The following is a 22,580-nucleotide window of genomic DNA, read 5'->3' on the forward strand; positions in this document are numbered from 1 at the left end:
ATCGGCGGTGAGATTAGCAGCTCCCGGATGGTACTTAATCTCGCAATCATAGTCCTTAAGCAAGTCCATCCAACGTCTCTGTCTCATGTTCAATTCTGCCTGAGTGAACAAATACTTGAGACTCTTATGGTCGGTGAAGATCTCAAATTTCTCGCCATAAAGATAATGACGCCAGATCTTCAAAGCGAACACAATGGCTGCCAATTCCAAATCATGGACTGGGTAGTTGTCCTCGTGAAGCTTCAGCTGTCTAGAAGCGTATGCGATCACATGCCCATTCTGAGTCAGGACACAACCTAACCCCTGAAGAGAAGCATCCGTGTAAACTACATACCCTCCAGATCCTGACGGTAATGCTAACACCGGCGCAGAAGTCAACCGCCGTCGAAGCTCACGGAAATTCTCCTCACACTCGGAGGACCACTCAAAATCCACACCCTTGCGGGTAAGCTGCGTCAACGGTCGAGCTAACTGAGAGAAGTTCAGAATGAAGCGACGATAATACCCTGCTAGACCCAGAAAACTACGGATCTCAGCAACTGTCGTCGGACGCGACCAATTAAGTACCGCTTCAATCTTGCTTGGATCAACAGAAATCCCCTCCCTGGATATGATATGGCCAAGAAAGACCACTCTATCCATCCAGAACTCACACTTGCTCAGCTTGGCGTACAATTGCTCATCTCGAAGAGTCTGCAGTACCAACCGCAAGTGAGAAACATGCTCTTCCGTATTACGCAAATAAACCAGGATGTCGTCAATGAAGACCACGACAAACTTGTCCAAATACTCCCTGAAGACACGGTTCATCAGATCCATGAATATAGCCGGCGCATTAGTCAAACCAAATGGCATCACTAGGAACTCGTAATGCCCATAGCGAGTACGGAATGCAGTCTTGGCTACGTCCTGATCACGGACTCTCAACTGATGATACCCAGATCTCAAGTCAATCTTGGAGTAAACTGATGTGCCCTGCAGCTGGTCAAACAAGTCATCAATACGAGGCAACGGATACTTGTTCTTCTCAGTGACTCGATTCAGCTGCCGATAGTCAATGCACAGCCGCAACGACCCATCCTTCTTCTTCACGAAGAGAACAGGAGCTCCCCAAGGAGATACACTAGGACGAATGTACCCCTTGTCCAAAAGATCCTGTAGCTGATTCTTCAACTCACGCATCTCTGACGGAGCCAGACGATACGGTACTCTAGAAATAGGCGAAGTACTCGGCATCAACTCTATGCCAAACTCGACTTCCCTAGCAGGAGGAAAACCCGGAATCTCATCAGGAAACACATCTGGAAATTTATCTACAATAGGAATGCTCTCTATCCCAATACTCTCAGCGGACAAATCAACTGCATAGGTAAGGTAGCCTTCCCCGCCAGACTCTAGAGCTCGACAGGCTCTCAAAGCGGATACCAAAGGCATCGGGGGTCGTGCTCCCTCACCATAGAAAAACCAACTCTCACTCCCTTCCGGATGAAAGCGTACTAATCTCTGATAGCAGTCCACTGAAGCTCGATAGGTAGTCAGCACATCTATTCCCAGAATGCAATCAAAGTCGTCCATCGCCAGGACCATGAGATTCGCCAACAGAACGTTCCCTTCGAACTCTAAAGGGCAGCCCATCACTAGACGCTTAGCCAAAGCAGATTGGCCCGTCGGAGTAGAAACAGACATCACTACGTCTAGTGCAATGCATGGTAACTTATGCCTCTTAACAAAACGTGCATAAATGAAGGAATGAGATGCACCAGTGTCAATAAGTACAAGAGCAGGTATACCATAAAGCATAAATGTACCTGCGATGACTTTCTCATTCTCCTCCACAGCCTGATCATGTCTCAGGGCAAACACCTGGCCAGAAGCTCGTGGCCTCATATGAGAACTCCCAGCAGACTGTCCCTGCGACCTCTGCTGTACGGTAGCCTGAGAACCTGATCCTGTACCAGAACCAGAACCGCCTCCCCCAGACTGTGGACAATCCCTCCGGATATGACCAGTCTCTCCACAACGGAAACAAGCTCCAGAAGCTCTTCGGCACTTGTCGGATGGATGGTTCTTCCCACAGTGATCACACTTCTCCTTCTTACCGAAACGGACAACACCTCCAGAACCAGAGGAAGAAGAAGATCCAGACTTCTTGAAAGTTTGGGCACGGGGACCCAAAGAACTAGCAGGCCTCGACTGAGGGAAAGACCTGTTCCGCCGAATGCTATCCTCTGCCTGGTGACAACGGCTCACCAAACCCTCGTAGGACATGTCGTCGCCAACCGCCACACGGTCATGGATCTCAGGGTTAAGGCCCTGAAGAAACAGATTATACTTCATCTCTGAGCTATCAGCAATCTCGGGGCAATAGGATAGCAGATCAAAGAACCTCTGCTGATACTCATCGATAGACATGGTTCCCTGTCGCAGACTCAGTAGCTCGCCTGCCTTCGACTGTCGGAGTTCAGGAGGAAAATACCGCTTTTGGAAAGCTGTGCGGAACTCGGCCCAGGTGGCCACTCCTCTCGCCTCAACAAAAGGTGTAGAAGTAAATCTCCACCACCTGCGCGCACGCCCATCCAGAAGATAGCCAAGGGTCTCCATCTTCTGCTCATCGGTGCATTGGAAAGTCTGAAAAGTCGTCTCCATGCGGTCTAACCAGTTCTCCGCATCCTCCGGAGACTCACCTCCAACTAAGGGCTTAGGACCCATAGCTAAGAATCGACTCACAGTGAAACGCTCGTCGTCATGGTGACGATGACGCCGTTCTCGACGAGGCTCCCGGTCGGCATCACCCCAACGCCCACCAACACTGCCATGAGAACTCTGGTCGTCACGATTTGACATCTACAAAAATACCTCAAGATGAGACTAAATCCCAAGAAATCTTTTGCATGCTCTGATACCATAAATATAGTGACCCTTACCCGGATCACCTACTAAACAGAACTTATGCATGCAATTAACTTAATAAAATAGATATCAGAATAAAACTGCGGAATCCAATAACATTATACAATCCCAAGAATAGGAATCTGTAATTTATCCAATATTATACAACCAAATCGAAATAGCTGTATAAACCCAAAACAACAGTAATAAAGCCTAGACGAAGCTCCAGCTGGCCAACCACTGACTAGCCCCTCCTGGATCCACCCTCCTCGTCCAATCGCAAACCTGCCCCATGGAATAGGGTGTCCAGAAAATACAGAGTACGAGACGTGAGCATAAAACGCTCAGTGCGAGAGTATGAGTATACATGCATGCAAAGTGAACTCCCTATAGACTCGAGGTCAAGGATCAGATAACAGAGACAGACCGGGCCCTGGTATGTAGCACGCTATGCCGTCGCTTCAGGAGGTGGCTCCCATACCGAGATAATCGTGGATACGCCGGACCCAAATCGATGGAAGTCCATCCACTAACAGGATAGGGTACAACCCTACTAACAGACATCTCGAAAGAGATACAGCAAGATGCAAATGAATGCAGCATAATATCATGGCATATAAATCATGCAGTCACATAATACATGCATACTCAGTCAGGATATCTCGAACAGTACTTTCGTACCTCAATACAGTGCAAGCTCTACCAACTCTAGGTCCACGCCTATAGTCTGCTCTACACTGCCAAATGATACTACTATCATTAAAGTGCTCTAAAAGCCTTAACTAAGCTATTGCATACACCTAAATATTTATAGGAAGCAAAAGCTATACCTTCGTCCGTCGTTAGCCCTTTGATGTCGATGCCTCCAGAACTTGGGCACGACTCCGCTACGACTACCGAACGCCTCGCCGACCTCCGGACCAAGCCTAAGAAGACTAGAACAGCTCCAAAAGGACTAGAAAGGAAAGGAGAACTCGGAATTGGAAAATGAAAGTGAAGTCTCGGCCTTCTATTTATAGACAACGATCGGAACTTTTGATCCTTGATCGGAACGTCCGAACCTCGATCGGAACGTCCGATCCTGTCATCGGAGCTTCCGAAGATCCTGATCTGCCACGTGTCAAAATATCACTTGAAGACTCCGGATAGGGGTGATCGGAGCTTCCGGTCCTGATCGGAGCTTCCGATCCAACCACACGTCATGCCTGACGTAATAACATCGGTGCCTCCGATCGCTCATCGGAGCTTCCGATCCTGTTCGGAGCTTCCGATCATGCCTTCGGAGCTTCCGATCCGTCCGATACCTAATTCAATTAATTAGCATTAATCCTTTAATTACTCAATTAGGGTACGGGCTACTACAGATTGTATTGATGTCTCCCTTGGTTTTCCATAAAATTCGCCGCATCAACCTAAAATACTTGTTGTTCCTTGGGCTGTTGAGCTTGCACTTGATTGGCTGAAGTTTTCTGCATAACTGCCATCTGATGAGTTAGAGCATCGATTTTTGCATTCAGTGCTGTCAGTGCATCAAATTCTAGTACTCCAGCCTTTTTCTCCTTCTTAACATCTGGCCATCCAATGTTGCTTCCAGCCATATTTCCAATGATTTCCCATGCTTCTGCCGGTGTCTTCCTGAATAGTCTTCCGTTAGCAGCAGCATCCAACATGGATCGAACAGATTGATCCGTCCCATTGTAGAAGGTCTGAGTCTGCTGGCTCTGGGTAAGATTATGTTGAGGACACATCCTCAACATCTTTTTGAATTGGGTCCAAGCCGCATGTAGAGATTCAGCTTCCTTCTGCCAGAATGAGATGATGTCAGAAAATAGTTTTGCCATCTTCGTGGGAGGAAAATACTTGTTCAGAAAATTCTGAACAAGTTGGTCCCATGTAGTGATTGAACTAGAAGGCAAATAATCTAGCCACTCAACAGCTTCTCCTTGAAGAGAGAATGGGAATAACCGCAGTCACACTGCATCATATGTTACCCCATTAACTTTGAACGTATTGCAGATAGACAGAAAACGCTCCACAAGAGCGTAGGGGCCTTTCACGGATGTACCCCCAAATCTTGCTTGAAGTTGGATCAGCTGAATAGTAGAGGGTTTCAGCTCAAAATTGTTCGCCTCAACAGGGGGGGCGAACTATGCTAGATCCATAACCTTCAACTGGCGGCCGAATCAGATCCCAAACAGTACGGTTGTCTGCCATCTCTACTTCAGATTCAGATTCAGACTCTAGTTCAAGATTGATAGATTTCTTGGTTTTTGGATCCTGCTAAGCGTGCGTTCGATCTCTATATCAAGTGGTAATAATTCCCGATATCGAATGCTATGCATGCACAACAGAAGGTACCTGAAAATCACCAAGAAATTATAGTCAGAATTTAAGAAAATAAATAATGTCTAATTGAAAGAGTGGGTGCCCGGTTAGCCAACTTGTGGCTAAGGGCTTTTATGACTCTATGTAAAACAATATTTTGTTTAATATAATTTACACTTTTATAATGGCATTGACTTTATCTTTCTTCATATTGTTATATTATGATATTCTATTGTTGTTTTGATAAAGACCTTGAATATACTATAGTGTATGTAAGATGTGGTAGCACATGGGGATGGCTATCATGAAACACATCTTATAGTCACTGTATATTCTAAACTGTTCCTAGTCAATTGAGCCGTCCGCAAATAAGGATAAGGATCGCTCGAGATTGAGACTAGCATTTGCGATGCCGAGTACCACGTTTCATTGGTATGGAACATAGAGATGTTCAAAGCATGCAAATGGATATTCATATGATGTATGATCAAACTACCCTATTCGGACTTTCCAAGTGGTTATCACTTATCGAGTGGATAAAGTCCGCGGTTTTGGTTGTACACCATTAGTCCTTATTACTTGAAACATCATTGAGACTCTATATGCTAGTACTGTACTTTGACTCATTTACCGACTCTATTGGGGTCATCAGGTGTCGAGATTGGGTACAGTTACGACACATATAGGAGTCGATGCTTTGTTGTCAAGGATTCACCACATACTTGCGAGCGTGGATATCCTATGCGATCTGAGGAGATATTAGTGTGACGAATCTCTGGCCAGAGTACATGATGTGTTTTAGGTTAATGGGTTATCCTAGTAACACATGCGATGTCACTAATAGATCTCCAAGATGTTATGCATAGTTATCGAATCTCGAACAACTCTCGATATACCAATGGTTGTTGATTCGATCGGGATATATGGATGAAGGGACCGTACTGTACGCTAACCAAAAACTACTGGTTCTTGCAGGCACTATCAGTAATACCTAGGGAATCATGGGGCGATGTTGCTAGGCGCTCTTACCATGATTCGATGGGTAAGTCGGAAATTGTTGTTCCGAGTCACAAGGAGTTGTGAGCCCACGGCTAGCTGTATTCCTGAACCATTGAGGGTTACACAAGTAATGGATTACTAAAACCCCGTAGAGATAGTTAAATTTAAAGAGTTAAATTTAATGAAAGAGAAGTTGAACTTCTTAACTAAAGGGAGTGGGATTTCCTAAAATGACATAGGGATGGACATTTTTGGAAATCACTGAATTCGGATTCAGAAAAATTATCTTGACTCTAAAAGATGCAGAAATGGTTTCTGTTCACATTGGTGAAATCAGTTTATCAATCGGAGTCACGATGAATTTTATATTAATTTCTATAACAACAGGCTTGGCTTGTTGGGCTTAAGTTATGGATTGTGGGCTTTAAGGAGTTAAAGTCCTGATACAATTATAACTAGAAATTATCTATAAATAAGACTGCACTATTCGAAAATTACAAGCTTTTCAGTCTAGCAATTTTTGAAATTTCAGTCTATATTATTAAAGAGGATTTTCGAATTCTCTGTCCCTTTCGGAGAAAATTCGGTCTTGTGATTTTTGTGAAAAATTACAATCCGGATTAACAGATCATATCTGTTTATTCTCTACGCAAACTTCTGATTGATTTCTAGTGCAGTCAATCCGAGGGTTTTGTTTTCTATTCGTGGACCTGATTGAAGAAACGTTCGTTCATCAGTTCCGGGGATATACAACAAGAGTAGATTAAATTCTGTTGGTGTCCATAATCTCGCTTCGAGATTTTAAGGTAAAATATTTAATTGTGATTATTTATTTTACTTACACAAATTTAATCGTAAAAGTTTTGATACCCAGATATGGAATCGTTCCATATTAATAAAATAAATTTTTAAACTTCCGCTGCACCGGGTATCAATTCTAATTGATCTGAACACAGTTTTCCAACAGCGGTATCAGAGCCAGGTTGCTCAGATCAAACGATTAAATTAATCGATTGTACAAAATTTTTAAGTCTCGGTTTTTGAAACAAAACAAATTTTTTAAAATTAAATTTTTTGACGGGCAAAACATGGGCAGCGATCACATCGCTGCCCATGGGCAGCGATTAGCGCTGCCCTGCGCAGCGCACGGTGCTGCCCAATGGGCAGCGACGGGCTGCCCAGCCCGAGCCTCGGTCGGGGCCCGTGCTGCCCGGGACAAAATTAAAATTTTAATTTTTGAAAAAATTTTGAATTTTTGAAATTTTAGTGTTTGATCCGATCGAAAATTGTTTTTGATTAGATCACGAGGCATCGGATCGAATTGTTCGAGTCCGAAATTTTTAAAATTGATTTTTGGATAAATTTGAATTTTTGGAAAATTTATAAATTTTATCCGTTAAATTAGATTTTATAAAATTAATTATTTTGGTACAATTGATGATAAGATATGATCTTATGGATGGATAAGATAAAATATGATTTTATCTTTTAATTATGATGCCATTGCATGTTTATCCAATTATTTTAATTATTGAATTAATTATTGGATAAAAGGATGATCAATTGCCATGACCAATGTTTTAGGTGTATGTTAGGTGATTTACATTTGTCTTGTTGTTGTTGGTGTTTATTAATGGGCTTGGTTTATAGCCCAATATGAAGGAAGCTGTTTGGATTAGGAATTTCGTCCAAAAGTTGGGCGTTATTCCTAATGGAGTTGATCCAGTCCCGGTGTACTGCGACAACACTGTCATATGTAATAAAAGTGGGCCTGGTTTATGGCCCGTTCCCACCCCTAAAATGTATCCCATATTTGTCATCGAAATTTATTGTAAATTTATTAGACTTAGTGGGAGACAAAGATTTGAAGAAATGGTGGGCCCAGCAGACAATGAAGACCGAAGAAATGTAAATTGGAAGCACAATGTAATAGGATTGCATTGCATACTTACATATCACCTAGGATTGGACTTAGACTCGTGATTGGCAACCACGGGTCGATTAGTTAATGGGATCGATCATCCTTAAATAATATATGATATTATTGATGTATGCATGTTTAGACAAAATTGTATGAATCCCGCAAGCATACATAAATTACATCATGAGACAAATTTTCAAAATAAAATCCCTCATTTTAAATATGATTTAAAATTGATATCAAGATAAACAAAAGGAATTTTAAATATTGTTTAAATATTTCTACCTTCCATCAACGATCAATGTATGTGATGCTACCCGCGGATACGGTCCGGCTCATATTATTTAGGGGCCCGTTCGTCGGAAAGCTGTACATTGGATCGACACATGTTGTAAGTTGGGTGGAACTCCCATGGGATTGGCTCATATTATTGGGGATCCACATGGCGACCGTCCATCACAACTTAATATTGATGGGTCATCTTGACATGTCACAATAAACGGCGTCATATTATTGGGCCCTTATTGGACATGAGATAAAAAAATGGAGGTTGCTTTGGAAGCAATTGGGCTCTACCTTTTGAAAATTATGGTTGGCTGATATTATTCGGGACCATAGTTAGTCAATTGGACTCCATGTTCCCACTAAAGAAAATGTTTCTCGTTTTCACTAGAGGGTAGTGAAATCGTCAAAATAGTGGGAGTATAATTCATAAAATAAAATTCACCATATTTTATGTCTTAGTAAATTAATTAAACAAATCATTGATTATTGTCTGTTTCCTTTTCAGTATACTATTACAATGACTTCTCGCAATCCACTGTTTTCAATTTTCGAACAAAACAAATTGACTGGCGCAAACTATACGGAATGGTTCCGTAAGTTGAAAATTATTCTTACTTCGGAAAAAGCTTTCTACGTGTTAGAGAAGCCGCCTCTGAAGGAAGCCCCGGCTAATACAAGTCCGAAAGAGTTGGCCAAACTTGATTTATGGTGGGACCATGATATCAAGGCCAAATGATACATGCAGGCTTTGATGTCTGATGAGCTTCAAAGGAGATTCGAGGATGTCGTGAATGCTGCTGACATTCACAAGAACCTCAAGGAACTCTTTGGAGCTCAGTCAAGGTCGGAGAGGTATGCCACCGTCAGAGAGCTCATGACGAGCCGCATGAGAGATGGGACTTCGGTCCGTGAGCATGGGGTGCACATGATTGGGCTCATTGAAAAGTTGGTAACACTCGACTTGACTTTGGAGCATGAACTTAGCGCGGACTTGTTGCTTCTATCACATCCTTCATCGTTTGACGGTTTTGTGATGAACTTCAATATGAACAAGATAGAGGCCACCCTTGAAGAGATGGTCAATATGCTTGTCACATATGAAGCCACACTAAAGAAGGATAAACCGGTACTCTTGGTTGGCTCCTCTTCTAACTCTAAGAAAGGACCAAGTGGAAAGGGTAAGAAACGTTCTGCCCCGCCCAAGAAGATTGTACCAAATAAGAAGGGAAAGGCCAAGGCTTAAATTGAGATAAAAGATGAAAACGTTTGCCATTACTGCAAGAAACCCGGTCATTGGAAACGTAATTGCAAGGAATACCTCGAACAGTTGCGAACTGCAAATGGTATGTTTTACACTGAAATAAATGTTTCGCTTAATACTTCTTCTTGGGTATTTGATACCGGATGTGGATCTCACATTTGCAATGATTTGCAGGTGATGACAAGAAGTCGTAAGCTAAGGATGGGTGAGACCCAGCTAAGGCTCGGGAATGGTTCTAGAGTCGAAGCCAAAGCTATAGGAGACATTTATTTAGTTTTGCAGAACAATTTTAAGTTATTTTTGAGAGATGTTTTAAATGTTCCGGATTTGGTCAAAAACATTATATCTATTTCTATGCTTGATAGAGATGGTTTTTCTTGCAATTTTGTGAATGGAATTTGCAATATTTACAAGAATGAATGTTTGATTGGAAATGGACAACTTGAAAACGATCTATATAGCTTAAAATTAAAAGACGTTCCAATTAATTATGTTGATAAACCGGTAACAACAATTAAAAGGAAGGATGATAGTCAAAACCCGGCAAACCTTTGGCATGCTAGGCTAGGTCATATTTCCTCAAGGAGGATGAACAAGCTAGTGGGAGAGGGCATGTTTGATATGTCTGATATTAACTCTCTACCTACTTGTGAGTCCTGCCTAAAGGGAAAAATGACTAAATCTCCTTTCAAAGGGAAACCTGAGCGTAGTCAAAATCTGTTGGATTTGATCCATACAGATGTTTGCGGTCCATTTAGGATTGGTACTAAATGTGGCAACACCTACTTCATTACCTTTACTGATGATCATTCTAGGTGTGGGTATTTATATTTAATGAAATATAAGTCTGAAGCATTTGAAAAGTTCAAAGAATTCAAGGCCGAAGTAGAAAACAAACTAGGTAAAAGTATTAAGGCACTTCGATCGGATCGAGGTGGAGAATACTTAAGTACCGAGTTTTTGGACTATCTAAAAGAGAATGGGATTCTCTCTCAGTGGACTCCTCCTATGACACCTCAGCTTAATGGTGTTTCGGAGCGTCGCAATCGAACTTTGTTAGACATGGTTCGATCCATGATGAGCTTCACTGAGCTCCCACCTTCGTTTTGGGGCTACGCGCTTAAAACAACGGTATTGTTGTTAAACAACGTCCACACTAAAGCAGTAAATATAAAACACCATACGAGTTATGGAATGGCAAAGCTCCTAAGTATTCGTACTTGAGGATTTGGGGATGTCCTGCTTACGTGAAGCAGACAGTGGGAGATAAGTTGGATAGTCGATCCACTTTATGTTATTTTGTAGGGTATCCGAAAAATTCAATCGGATATTATTTCTATCATCCTGCTGAAACAAAAGTGTTTGTTTCAAGGAATGCCACCTTCTTGGAGAAGGAGTTCTTATTGGATAAGAAAGGCAAGATGATGGAACTCGAAGAAATTCGAGAAGAACCCGAGATACAAAATAGTGATCCTACACCTCAAGAATCATCACAAGACACGCCTATTACTAGGAGATCCGAGAGGACTTCTAGGCCTCCTATTAGATATGGTCTTCTTCTTGAAGGGGATCAAAGTGAACCCGACATTGGATGTGATCCAAGAAACTTCAAGGAAGCAATTTCTGATGCAGATTCGAATTTATGGCTTGAAGCTATGCAATCGGAAATAGACTCGATGCATTCTAACCAAGTTTGGTATTTAGTAGATCCTCCCGATGGAATTGTTCCAATTGAGTGCAAATGGATCTACAAGAGAAAGCTTGGGCCTGATGGAAAGGTATTGACCTATAAGACACGATTGGTGGCAAAAGGTTATACTCAAAGACAAGGAGTTGACTATGATGAAACCTTTTCACCAGTCGCAATGTTCAAGTCCATAAGAATCCTTATTGTCATAGCAGCATGGTATGACTATGAGATATGGCAAATGGATGTAAAGACTGCATTTCTTAATGGAAACATTAAGGAAGAGATCTATATGACGCAGCCTGAGGGATACACATCCATGGGAAGCGAGCATAAGGTATGCAAGCTTCAGAGATCAATCTATGGTCTCAAACAAGCATCAAGAAGTTGGAACCAGAAATTTGATGAAACGATAAAGGATTTTGGTTTTATCAAGAACCCGGAGGAACCATGCGTGTACAAGAAAGTAGTTAAGAATGCGGTAACATTCTTAGTACTTTATGTTGATGACATCCTACTCATGGGGAATGATGTAGGGATGTTGCAGTCAACAAAGATATGGTTATCAGGTAGATTCTCGATGAAGGATTTAGGTGAGGCATCCTATATTCTAGGAATTCAGATCTATAGAGATAGATCTAAAAGAATAATAGGACTCACTCAATCAACCTACATCGACACCATATTGAAAAGGTTTTCTATGGATGAGTCCAAGAGAGGATATCTACCTATGTGTCATGGAGTTTCTCTATCCAAGTCTATGTATCCCAAGACTGACGAAGAGATAGAGAAGATGACACACGTGCCATATGCGTCAGCCATAGGTAGTATCATGTATGGGATGATATCTACCAGACCGGATGTGGCCTATGCTCTGAGCGTCACGAGCAGATACCAAGCCAATCCCGGTCAAATGCATTGGAAAGCCGTGAAGGATATTCTTGAGTACTTGCGAAGGACTAAGAATTTTTTTCATGGTTTATGGAGGGAGAGAATTGAAGTTGGAAGGCTATACCGACTCTAGCTTCCAATGTGACGTGGATGACTCGAAATCAACCTCTGGATTTGTATTCGTGCTCAATGGCGGTGCTGTCTCTTGGAAGAGTTCCAAGCAGGACACCACAGCGGATTCCAACACTGAGGCAGAATACATTGCAGCATCAGCTGCTGCTAAAGAGGCGGTTTGGATAAGAAAATTCATCCAAGAGTTGGGTGTAATTCCTGAAGCTGTTGGTCCAGTCCCGATGTACTGTGACAACACGGGTGCCATTGCTCAGGCAAAGGAACCAAGGTCTCATCAGAAGTTCAAACACGTACTGAGGAAATACCACATCATCCGGGAGATCGTGGAAAGAGGAGACATCAGTGTCGAAAGAGTGGCCTCTACAGACAATATCGCTGATCCGCTTACTAAGCCCTTGTCAGGACCATTGTTTGACAAACATCGCGAAGCAATGGGATTACGTAGTATGACTAGTTGGCTTTAGGGCAAGTGGGAGATTGAAAGAGTGGGTGCCCGGTTAGCCAACTTGTGGCTAAGGGCTTTTATGACTCTATGTAAAACAATCTTTTGTTTAATATAATTACACTTTTATAATGGCATTGACTTTTATCTTTCTTCATATTGTTATATTATGATATACTATTGTTGTTTTAATAAAGACCTTGAATATACTATAGTGTATGTAAGATGTGGTAGCACATGGGGATGGCTATCATGAAACACATCTTATAGTCACTGTATATTCTAAACTGTTCCTAGTCAATTGAGCCGTCCGCAAATAAGGATAAGGATCGCTCGAGATTGAGACTAGCATTTGTGATGGCGAGTACCACGTTTCATTGGTATGGAACATAGAGATGTTCAAAGCATGCAAATGGATATTCATATGATGAATGATCGAACTACCCTATTCGGACTTTCCAAGTGGTTATCACTTATCGAGTGGATAAAGTCCGCGGTTTTGGTTGTACACCATTAGTCTTTATTACTTGAAACATCATTGAGACTCTATATGCTAGTACTGTACTTTGACTCATTTACCGACTCTATTGGGGTCATCAGGTGTCGGGATTGGGTACAGTTACGACACATATAGGAGTCGATGCTTTGTTGTCAAGGATTCACCACATACTTGCGAGTGTGGATATCCTACGCGATCTGAGGAGATATTAGTGTAACGAATCTCAGGTCAGAGTACATGATGTGTTTTAGGTTAATGGGTTATCCTAGTAACACATGCGATGTCACTAATAGATCTCCAAGATGTTATGCATAGTTATCGAATCTTGAACGACTCTCGATATACCAATGGTTGTTGATTCGATCGGGATATATGGATGAAGGGACCGTACTGTACGCTAACCAAAAACTACTGGTTCTTGCAGGCACTATCAGTAATACCTAGGGAATCATGGGGCGATGTTGCTAGGCGCTCTTACCATGATTCGATGGGTAATTCGGAAATTGTTGTTCCGAGTCACAAGGAGTTGTGAGCCCACGGCTAGCTGTATTCCTGAACCATTGAGGGTTACAAAAGTAATGGATTACTAAAATCCCGTAGAGATAGTTAAATTTAAAGAGTTAAATTTAATGAAAGAGAAGTTGGATTTCTTAACTAAAGGGAGTGAGATTTCCTAAAATGACATAGGGATGGGCATTTTTGGAAATCACTGAATTCGGATTCAGAAAAATTATCTTGACTCTAAAAGATGCAAAAATGGTTTCTGTGCACATTGGTGAAATCAGTTTATCAATCGGAGTCACGATGAATTTTATATTAATTTCTATAACAACATGCTTGGCTTGTTGGGCTTAAGTTATGGATTATGGGCTTTAAGAAGTTAGAGTCCTGATACAATTATAACTAGAAATTATCTATAAATAAGACTGCATTTTTCGAAAATTACAAGCTTTTCAGTCTAGCAATTTTTGAAATTTCAGTCTATATTATTAAAGAGGATTTTCGAATTCTCTGTCCCTTTCGGAGAAAATTCGGTCTTGTGATTTTTGTGAAAAATTACAATCCCGATTAACAGATCATATCTGTTTATTCTCTACGCAAACTTCTGATTGATTTCTAGTGCAGTCAATCAGAGGGTTTTGTTTTCTATTCGTGGACCTGATTGTAGAAACGTTCGTTCATCAGTTCCGGGGATATACAACAAGAGCATATTAAATTCTGTTGGTGTCCATAATCTCGCTTCGAGATTTTAAGGTAAAATATTTAATTGTGATTATTTATTTTACTTACACAAATTTAATCATAAAAGTTTTGATACCCAGATATGTAATCGTTTCATATTAATAAAATAAATTTTTATACTTCCGCTGCACCGGGTATCAATTCTAATTGATCTGAACAAAGTTTTCCAACACTAATCTCAAGCAAAATAAAAATTTTGATATCAAACAGTCCCCAACAACGGCGCCAAAAACTTGACCGGCTAAATCAGTATGATTAAAAATCAACTGGCAAGTGTACCAGGTCAAGTTATAATATAGTGGACAAAGGTCGAGATGTCGAACCCACAAGGACTGTATAAATATGAATACCACAATATATTTATTCCTACTTAATCTAGACCAATAAATAAAAGTGATTCAGATTTTAAACTAATAATTAAAAATGCAAATAAAATTAAATTAACTAAAGCGCAGTAGGAAAATTTGGATTTAACTCAAATTTGGGAAAATCTCGATCAACGACTCACGTAGGTACCAGACAATTCATGTAACAAGCAGTCGATCTAAGACATCAGACTTAATCTTAATTCACGAGAATTTTTCTAATTTGTTCAAAGGACTATTTCTAGAAAAATCTAACCTATTCAAATTTTGACGGATTAATCTTTCTTAGTTCTAATCAAATTTGAATGCATGAATAACTGTGAAAATTTAGTTTACACCCAAACCGCATAATGAAACCGAATTCTATTTCTAGTCAGTTTTACACTATGTTGAATATCGAAGTGATCAAAATCGAAACCTCCTCTGTCGAATTGGAATCAATTAACATGCAAGCAAATAACTGGCCAGAAAATTCACAAGACAAATATAAATTCGATAACCAATAAAATCAAATCAAGTCTGAAAATCTCAAATAAACAAATCAAGTTTTCTATATAAATTGTCTGGCCCAATCACATGGCCTTGATCGAAGAAAAACTACTACTTACTAATAAACATAATTAATCAAACAAAGTCTAAAACCATAAACTAGAAAAATACGAAAGTAGAAGAAAAACTGTAGAATTGTTCAGGCAGCCGCCGTCAGCCTTCATGTGTAATCAAAAAGACAAAATGTCTTCAAAAAGATCATAAAACTTCTATTTATAGGGTCCGCGCCAATTAGAATCCTCCTTGACCCAGAAATTCTCGAACATCACACATTCCCGAACACGCGCGCGCACGGTTCAATTAAGCAATGGCTTCGTAACCATCTCGCGCCCACGCGAGGCCGAAGCTCACCCGCGCCCGGCTTCCCCAGAACTCTCAGGAAAATCCTTCTGCGCACACGCGAGGCTAAAGCTCGCACGCGCGCGCCTTGATGTTTGTGCTTCTGGAACTTAACACTATGCACGCGCGAGTCTTCCGCACAGTTGCTTCTTAAAAAAACTCCATTTTCCTACAAAATTCAACCAGGAGAGTATAATACATGCACATAAAATAAAACACTAATAAAACTCACGAAAATAAAATAAATGCATGCGAAATAAATATAAAAATAGCACAAAATAATGAATACTCAACACACTTATCATAAAGCGAAGGATTATAAATTGTTATTTATTACAAGCATTCAAACAGAAATAATGTCAGAGGAAACTTGAAGGATCCATGGTCACAGGCCTGTGCCTCCGGGAACCTCACCGTGGGGATCCTGCCCCTCGGTCCACTGAAACTTAGGGAAAACTCCACCAAATTGAACTCCGTTCGAAATGTCGTTTCCCTAACATCCTAAGGTATCACTAGCCCCGAGCCCTTCACCTAAACCAGCCTCTAACCCTGTTATGAACTCACGGTTCTGGACAGCCCCTAAGTCCACGAAATCTGCTCAAGTTCAACCTCTCAAATCCAATCCAGACATGTCCATTTGACCTCAACCCTAAGCCATTGTCTTAGCATCACTAACCAACTTATAAGATTCCCCAAAACTCTTGAGAATTTAACATAACCCAAATTCAACCAAAACTAATTCCTAAGAAGCTGGCAGTTTCGAATTTCCCCATCCAAGACCATATTTCAATTTCATTCAATCTAACGCTACCACGTGAACTACATATCACACGTGTTAGCTCCTAAATCACCAAACCAATCCACCAACAATCAAAATACACAAAATTCGAATATACTAACCAAGAAAATTTCTGAATTTTCGAAAAATGGCTAACATGATTACAATTTCATTTCAAGGCTTTAAAATCGTTCATTTTTTTTCACATATGAGCATGATTAAATCAAATGCATTTCGAAATTTAAACTACATGGTTGAGCCGAGAAACAAAAAAATATACAGGGCACGAAATCTTGCAAGTTTTTCAAAGAAATGAAATGCATATGATCTAACACCCAATGAACACACATAAATAAGCTACACTATGAAGCAAGGAAGCCATTATCCTTGACTTTCAAGCACAAGGAAAAAAAAATCGAATGTAACGGCCCAAAGAGCTAAGCCGATCGTAGGAGCTGGAATGGAGGGGAAAATCAAGCTCAATCAGCAGTGCATCAGCTCACCCCTACCACCTAAAAGGTTCTTGCCCAAAAAAAATGAAGAAAAGAACGGGAAATCAAAGAAGAAGAAGAAGAAGAAGCAGCGAGGGACTTGGGGGCAAGGTGAGTATATCGTGCGGTGTGTGTGTGTGTTCTAGGTGTTAGTGTGTGTGTGTGTGTACACATTAGAAGCTAGGGTTATGCATTTTAGTGGGGATTTTCTAAGAGTTAAATAAATTGAAGGAAAAAAATACTACACACTCTAAAAATGCCATTTAATCTTAGGAACCTGAATTTAGGAATTTAATTGGCACTAAATAAAATACAAAATCAAATTTCTAATTTAAAAAAATATATTAAATTTGGATTTTTACTATCCCGGAAGTTTAAAAATGTTAATTTTCACAAAAATTTAAAAGTATGTCTAAATGCGCGGAAAAGATGATTATCTAGCCAATTAACACATAAAATTAAAATAATTAAAAAAATCATAAAATCTTAAAGACTGATTTAGGCATGAAACTTAAATTAAGAAATTCTAGCCGTCACAATTCCTCCCTCCCTAATATGGAATTTCGTCCTCAAAATTCAAGACTTACCAAAGAGTTCTGGATAGCGAGTCCTTATATCTGCTTCTTCTTCCCAAGTGGTCTCTTTATCCGGATGGTTCTGCCATCTCACTTTGACAATCGGAATCGACTTACGGAGTCTCCTCTCCTGTCTTTCCAAAATCCGAATGGGCATTTCCTCATAAGTCATGTGAGGGGATAACTGAAAAGGTTCCAAACTGAGCACATGGTATGGATTCGAGATGTACTTCCTCAGCATCGACACGTGGAAGACATTATGGACTCCGTCAAGGTTAGCCGGCAAGGCCACCCTATAGGCCAGTGTCCCTACTCTATCCAATACCTCAAAGGGTCCTATGAATCTCGGTGCCAATTTTCCTTTCTTCCCAAATCTCATAAAACCCTTCATCCGTGCTACTCGGACGAACACATGATCTCCTACTGAGAACTCCAATTCTCTCCTCCTGTGATCACCATAACTCTTCTGTCTGCTCTGTGCAGTTCTCATCCTCTCACGGATCTTAGCTACAACCTCGGTAGTCTGCTGAACAATCTCTGGTCCAAACTCTGCCTTCTCTCCAACCTCGGTCCACAATACCGGTGATCTACATGGTCTCCCATAGAGTGCCTTGTAAGGCGCCATACCAATGGTGGCCTGAAATATGTTGTTATAAGCAAATTTCACCAATGGTAACCTCGACTCCCAACTATCATGAAAGTCCAAGACGCAGGATCTCAAAAGATCCTCTAGAATCTGGATCACCCTCTCGAACTTTCCATCTATCTGGGGGTGAAAGACAGTGCTAAACAAAAGCTTCGTCCCCAAAGCTGAGTGAAGACTCTTCCAAAAAGACAAAGTAAACCGCGGATCTCTATCAGACACTATGGAAACAGGGATACCATGTAGCCTGACTATCTCCCGGATATACAACTCCCCATATTGAGTCATAGAGAAATTCGTCCTTACTGGCAAAAAGTGCGCCGACTTAGTGAGACGGTCGACAATAACCCAAATAGCATTCGAACGTCTCACTGTCCTTGGCAAGCCAACAAAGAAATCCATGGTAATATTCTCCCATTTCCACTCAGGAATAGGAAATGGCTTAAGCAATCCCGCAGGTCTCTGATGTTCTGCTTTGACCTGCTGGCATGTCAAGCACTCTGATACAAAGCGGGCTATATCACGCTTCATGCCCGGCCACCAATATAATTGCTGAAGGTCCCGATACATCTTTGTACTGCCTGGTGAATAGAGTACGGCGATGTATGTGCCTCTGCCATGATAGTAACTTGCAGAGAATCACCTGTGGGCACCCAAAGTCGACCTCTAAACCTCACAATCCCATCTACCACTAAATACAACCCACTCTCTCTCTCGTCAGCTCTCTGTCTCCACTTACTCAATTGCTCATCAACTGCTTGAGCAACTCTGATACGATCAAATAATGTAGTCTGCACTGTCAAAGCTGAAAATTTGGGAGCTCTACCCTCGGCATAGAACTCTAGTCCAAATCTTTGAATCTCATCCTGCAATGGTCTAGACACCGTCAAAGAAGCAATCACTGCTGTATTTCTACTCAATGCATCGGCAACAACATTAGGCTTGCCCGGATGGTAACTAATGTCGCAGTCATAGTCTTTTACCAACTCTAACCATCTCTGTTGCCTCATGTTCAACTTCTTCTGAGTGAATAAGTATTTGAGGCTTTTATGGTCGATGAATATCTTACACTTCTCTTCATAGAGATAGTGCCTCCAAATCTTGAGTGCAAAAACCACAGCTACCAATTCCAAATCATGAGTAGGGTAGTTCCTCTCATGCTCCTTCAACTTCCTAGAAGCATAAGCAATGACCATATCCCGTTGCATAAGAACTGCTCCCAATCCCAACTTGGAAGCATCAGTGTAAACCACGAAATCACCTTGTCCTGATGGCATGGCTAACACTGGTGCCGACGTAAGTGCCTCTTTCAACACATCAAAGCTCTCTTGGCACTTTGGGCTTCAAACAAACTTAGCATTCTTCTTAGTCAATGCTGTTAAGGGCACCGCAATGAATGAAAAGCCCTTGATAAACTTCCTGTAATAACCGGCCAATCCGAGAAAGCTGCAAATATCCGATGCGTTTCTAGGTACTGACCACTCCTTAACTGCTTAAATTTGGAGGGGTCTACCTCAACACTGCTCTCGGAAATGATATGGCCCAAGATTGCTACTCTCTCCAGACATAACTCACATTTTTTGAACTTAGCAAACAACTTTTGCTCTCGGAGTACCTCAAGAACTGTCCTCAAATGTTGCGAATGCTCTACTTTATCTTTTGAGTAAATGAGGATATCATCAATGAAAACAATGAAAAACTGGTCCAAATATGGCTGGAACACGCGGTTCATAAGATCCATGAAGACCGCGGGCGCGTTCGTCAAACCGAACGGCATCACAAGAAACTCGTAGTGGCCATAACGAGTCCTAAAAGCTGTCTTGAACACATCTGCCTCCTTGAATTTCAACTAGTGATAGCCGGAATGGAGATCAATCTTCGAAAATACAGAGGCTCCTTGCAACTGATCAAAGAGATCCTTAATTCTGGGAAGTGGTTACTTGTTCTTTACCGTCACTCCATTCAATTCTCGGTAGTCTATGCACAACCTTAGACTCTCATCTTTCTTCTTCACAAAGAGTACCAGTGCGCCCCACGGAGAGAAACTAGGGCGTATGAACCCCTTGTCAAGCAACTCTTGAATCTGCTCTTTCAGTTCTTTCATTTCCGTAGGAGCCAACCTATATGGTGCCTTAGATATTAGCACAGTACCGGGTACCAAGTCGATAGTGAACTCAACTTCTTTATCAGGCGTAATGCCTGCAACATCGCTTGGAAATACATCCTCAAAATCCCTGACGACATCCACATCTGAAACGTCTGGACGTACTGGCAACTCCGTCAAGGATACACTGGCCAAGAATGCCTCACATCCATCATGCACCAACTGCTTAGCTTGCATGAAAGATATAATCTGAGTCCTCCTCGAACCCCTTGTAGCCTCAAACCAAAATGGTTCCTCTCCCTCTGGTCTGACCAACACTGATCTCTGTTGAAAGTCGATCACTACAACATTATTCATCATCCAATCCATCCCAAGTATCAAATCGAACTCAGGCATGGGCAACACTATCAAATCTGCATTCACTGATTGCCCTTGCAATAGAAGCTCAAGATTCTTCGCTATATTCCTCGTGGACATCTCTTCCCCTGATGGGATAGTCACTGTGAAACCACCAAACAGCTCTTTGTACTCAATACCCCGCTTACGGGCAAAGGTCTCCCAAATAAAAGAATGAGTAGCCCCTGAATCTAGCAAAGCTCTAGTGGTTACTCCGGCTACTAATATTCTACCTGCATTAAAGGTGATTACATCCACAAAAAGATTGGAAGCAAATAAGACAAGTCCTACTTAGGTTCATTCTAAGTCAACGAGTTCCCATAATCAGAATTATTCATTTCAACACAACCAATTAACGCAAAGCATGCAACCTAATAAGTTTATATTCCCCAAAAAAAAAAGCTGATAATCAAAAATTGCATCCATGAATCAATTAAATCACCCTTAATTAAATGCTCTAAATATTACCTGTGATGAGCGTGGTATCAGGGTCAGCCTCCTCGACCTGCATCACATAAACTCTCCCCTGAGTCGGCATCTTGCGCAATGAAGAATCTGAAACCACGTGTCCTGGCTTCTTGCACTGATAACAGACTCCGACACCTGCCAGACACTGTCCATGATGAGCACGATTGCACTTCGGGGCCATACCTTGGGAGGAGCGGGTCTCGGTGCCTGCTGACCCTGGGGTTGCTGAACATGATGTCCCTGGGGCCTATGGGCTAGATGCCCCTGAGGTCTAAAGGGTCCCTGCTGATGCTGTGACCCAGTGAATGGCCTCTTCCCATGCTGCTGCTATGAACCATGAGATGGTAGCGGCCTCTTACTCTGCGCCTCAGCGCTGATGTCCCTCAAAGTCTGCTCAGACCTCAAAGCTCGTCTGAGCGCCGAAGCATAGTCAGCTGGCTCCGCCATGAGTACATTTCGTCGAATAGTGGGTCGTAGCCCAACAATGAAGTGCTGGAGCTTCTCCGCCTCATCGTCCCCAATCAAAGGCACAAAGTGGCAACCTCGCTCAAATTTCACCACAAACTCAGCCACTGATAGGTCTCCCTGTCGTAGGCTCAAAAACTCCATCTTCAAACGGGCCCTCACATCCGCATTAAAATACTTTTCAAAGAAAAGCCTCCTAAACTCGGCCCAGGGTAGGGTAGTCGTGTCCACTGTCTTCTCAACTCCCTCCCACCAGAGGGCGGCATCATCGTGAAGGTGGAAGACAGCACATCGGACTCGATCCGGATCTCCCAACTGCATATAGCAGAAGATCACCTCAAGCGAACGGATCCATCCCTCCGCTACCAGTGGAACAGTGGTGCCAGCAAAGTCCTTCGGATTCATATTCCTAAACTGCTCGTAAACAGTCCCAAGTCCAGCCCTCGGAGCATCCACATGACGCTCTAGGATACGGGCTAATCCAGCAAGTACCTACGTCCCAACATCCGCAGCTGGTGGAGGTTGCGGAGGAGGAGTTGGCGGCTACAGAGCACGTCCACGACAAGTGGCCATCTGTACGCAAGTTCAAATTCCCACATTCAAATTTCATGCCTTAAGGAAATGATTTTCTTTAAACTTTTACATGATCAAAAATTTTAAGAATTAGCAGAAATGATCTTAAACAAATAACAACAATGAAACTTGAGTCTTACAGACTTTGGAGCGAGATCCCTTCGAGTTTCGGCATCCGGTAGTTGGCACAGCCCAAACCAAGACCGTAATCTGATACCAACTGAAACAACTAACTACCAATCGAATAAATTAAAGGAATAA

The 22,580-nt window shown here is 41.8% G+C and overlaps 2 protein-coding genes across 2 annotated transcripts; both read right to left on the reverse strand.

The window, feature by feature from the left end:
• Positions 1-20,249: 20,249 nt before the first annotated feature.
• Positions 20,250-21,462, reverse strand: LOC140889946 (uncharacterized). Its single transcript, XM_073297692.1, has 3 exons — positions 21,282-21,462; positions 20,472-21,046; positions 20,250-20,321 (listed from the first exon to the last, which is right to left on the reverse strand). Exons 1-3 carry the CDS (start codon positions 21,460-21,462, stop codon positions 20,250-20,252), a joined length of 828 nt encoding a protein of 275 aa, XP_073153793.1.
• Positions 21,463-21,608: 146 nt separating this feature from the next.
• LOC140889947 (uncharacterized) lies at positions 21,609-22,151 on the reverse strand. Its single transcript, XM_073297693.1, has one exon. The coding sequence runs from the start codon at positions 22,149-22,151 to the stop codon at positions 21,609-21,611; it is 543 nt and encodes a 180-aa protein (XP_073153794.1).
• Positions 22,152-22,580: the final 429 nt, after the last annotated feature.

Source organism: Henckelia pumila, chromosome 3 (assembly GCF_033568475.1).
Source record: "Henckelia pumila isolate YLH828 chromosome 3, ASM3356847v2, whole genome shotgun sequence".
In the NCBI taxonomy this organism is placed as follows: Eukaryota; Viridiplantae; Streptophyta; class Magnoliopsida; order Lamiales; family Gesneriaceae; genus Henckelia; species Henckelia pumila.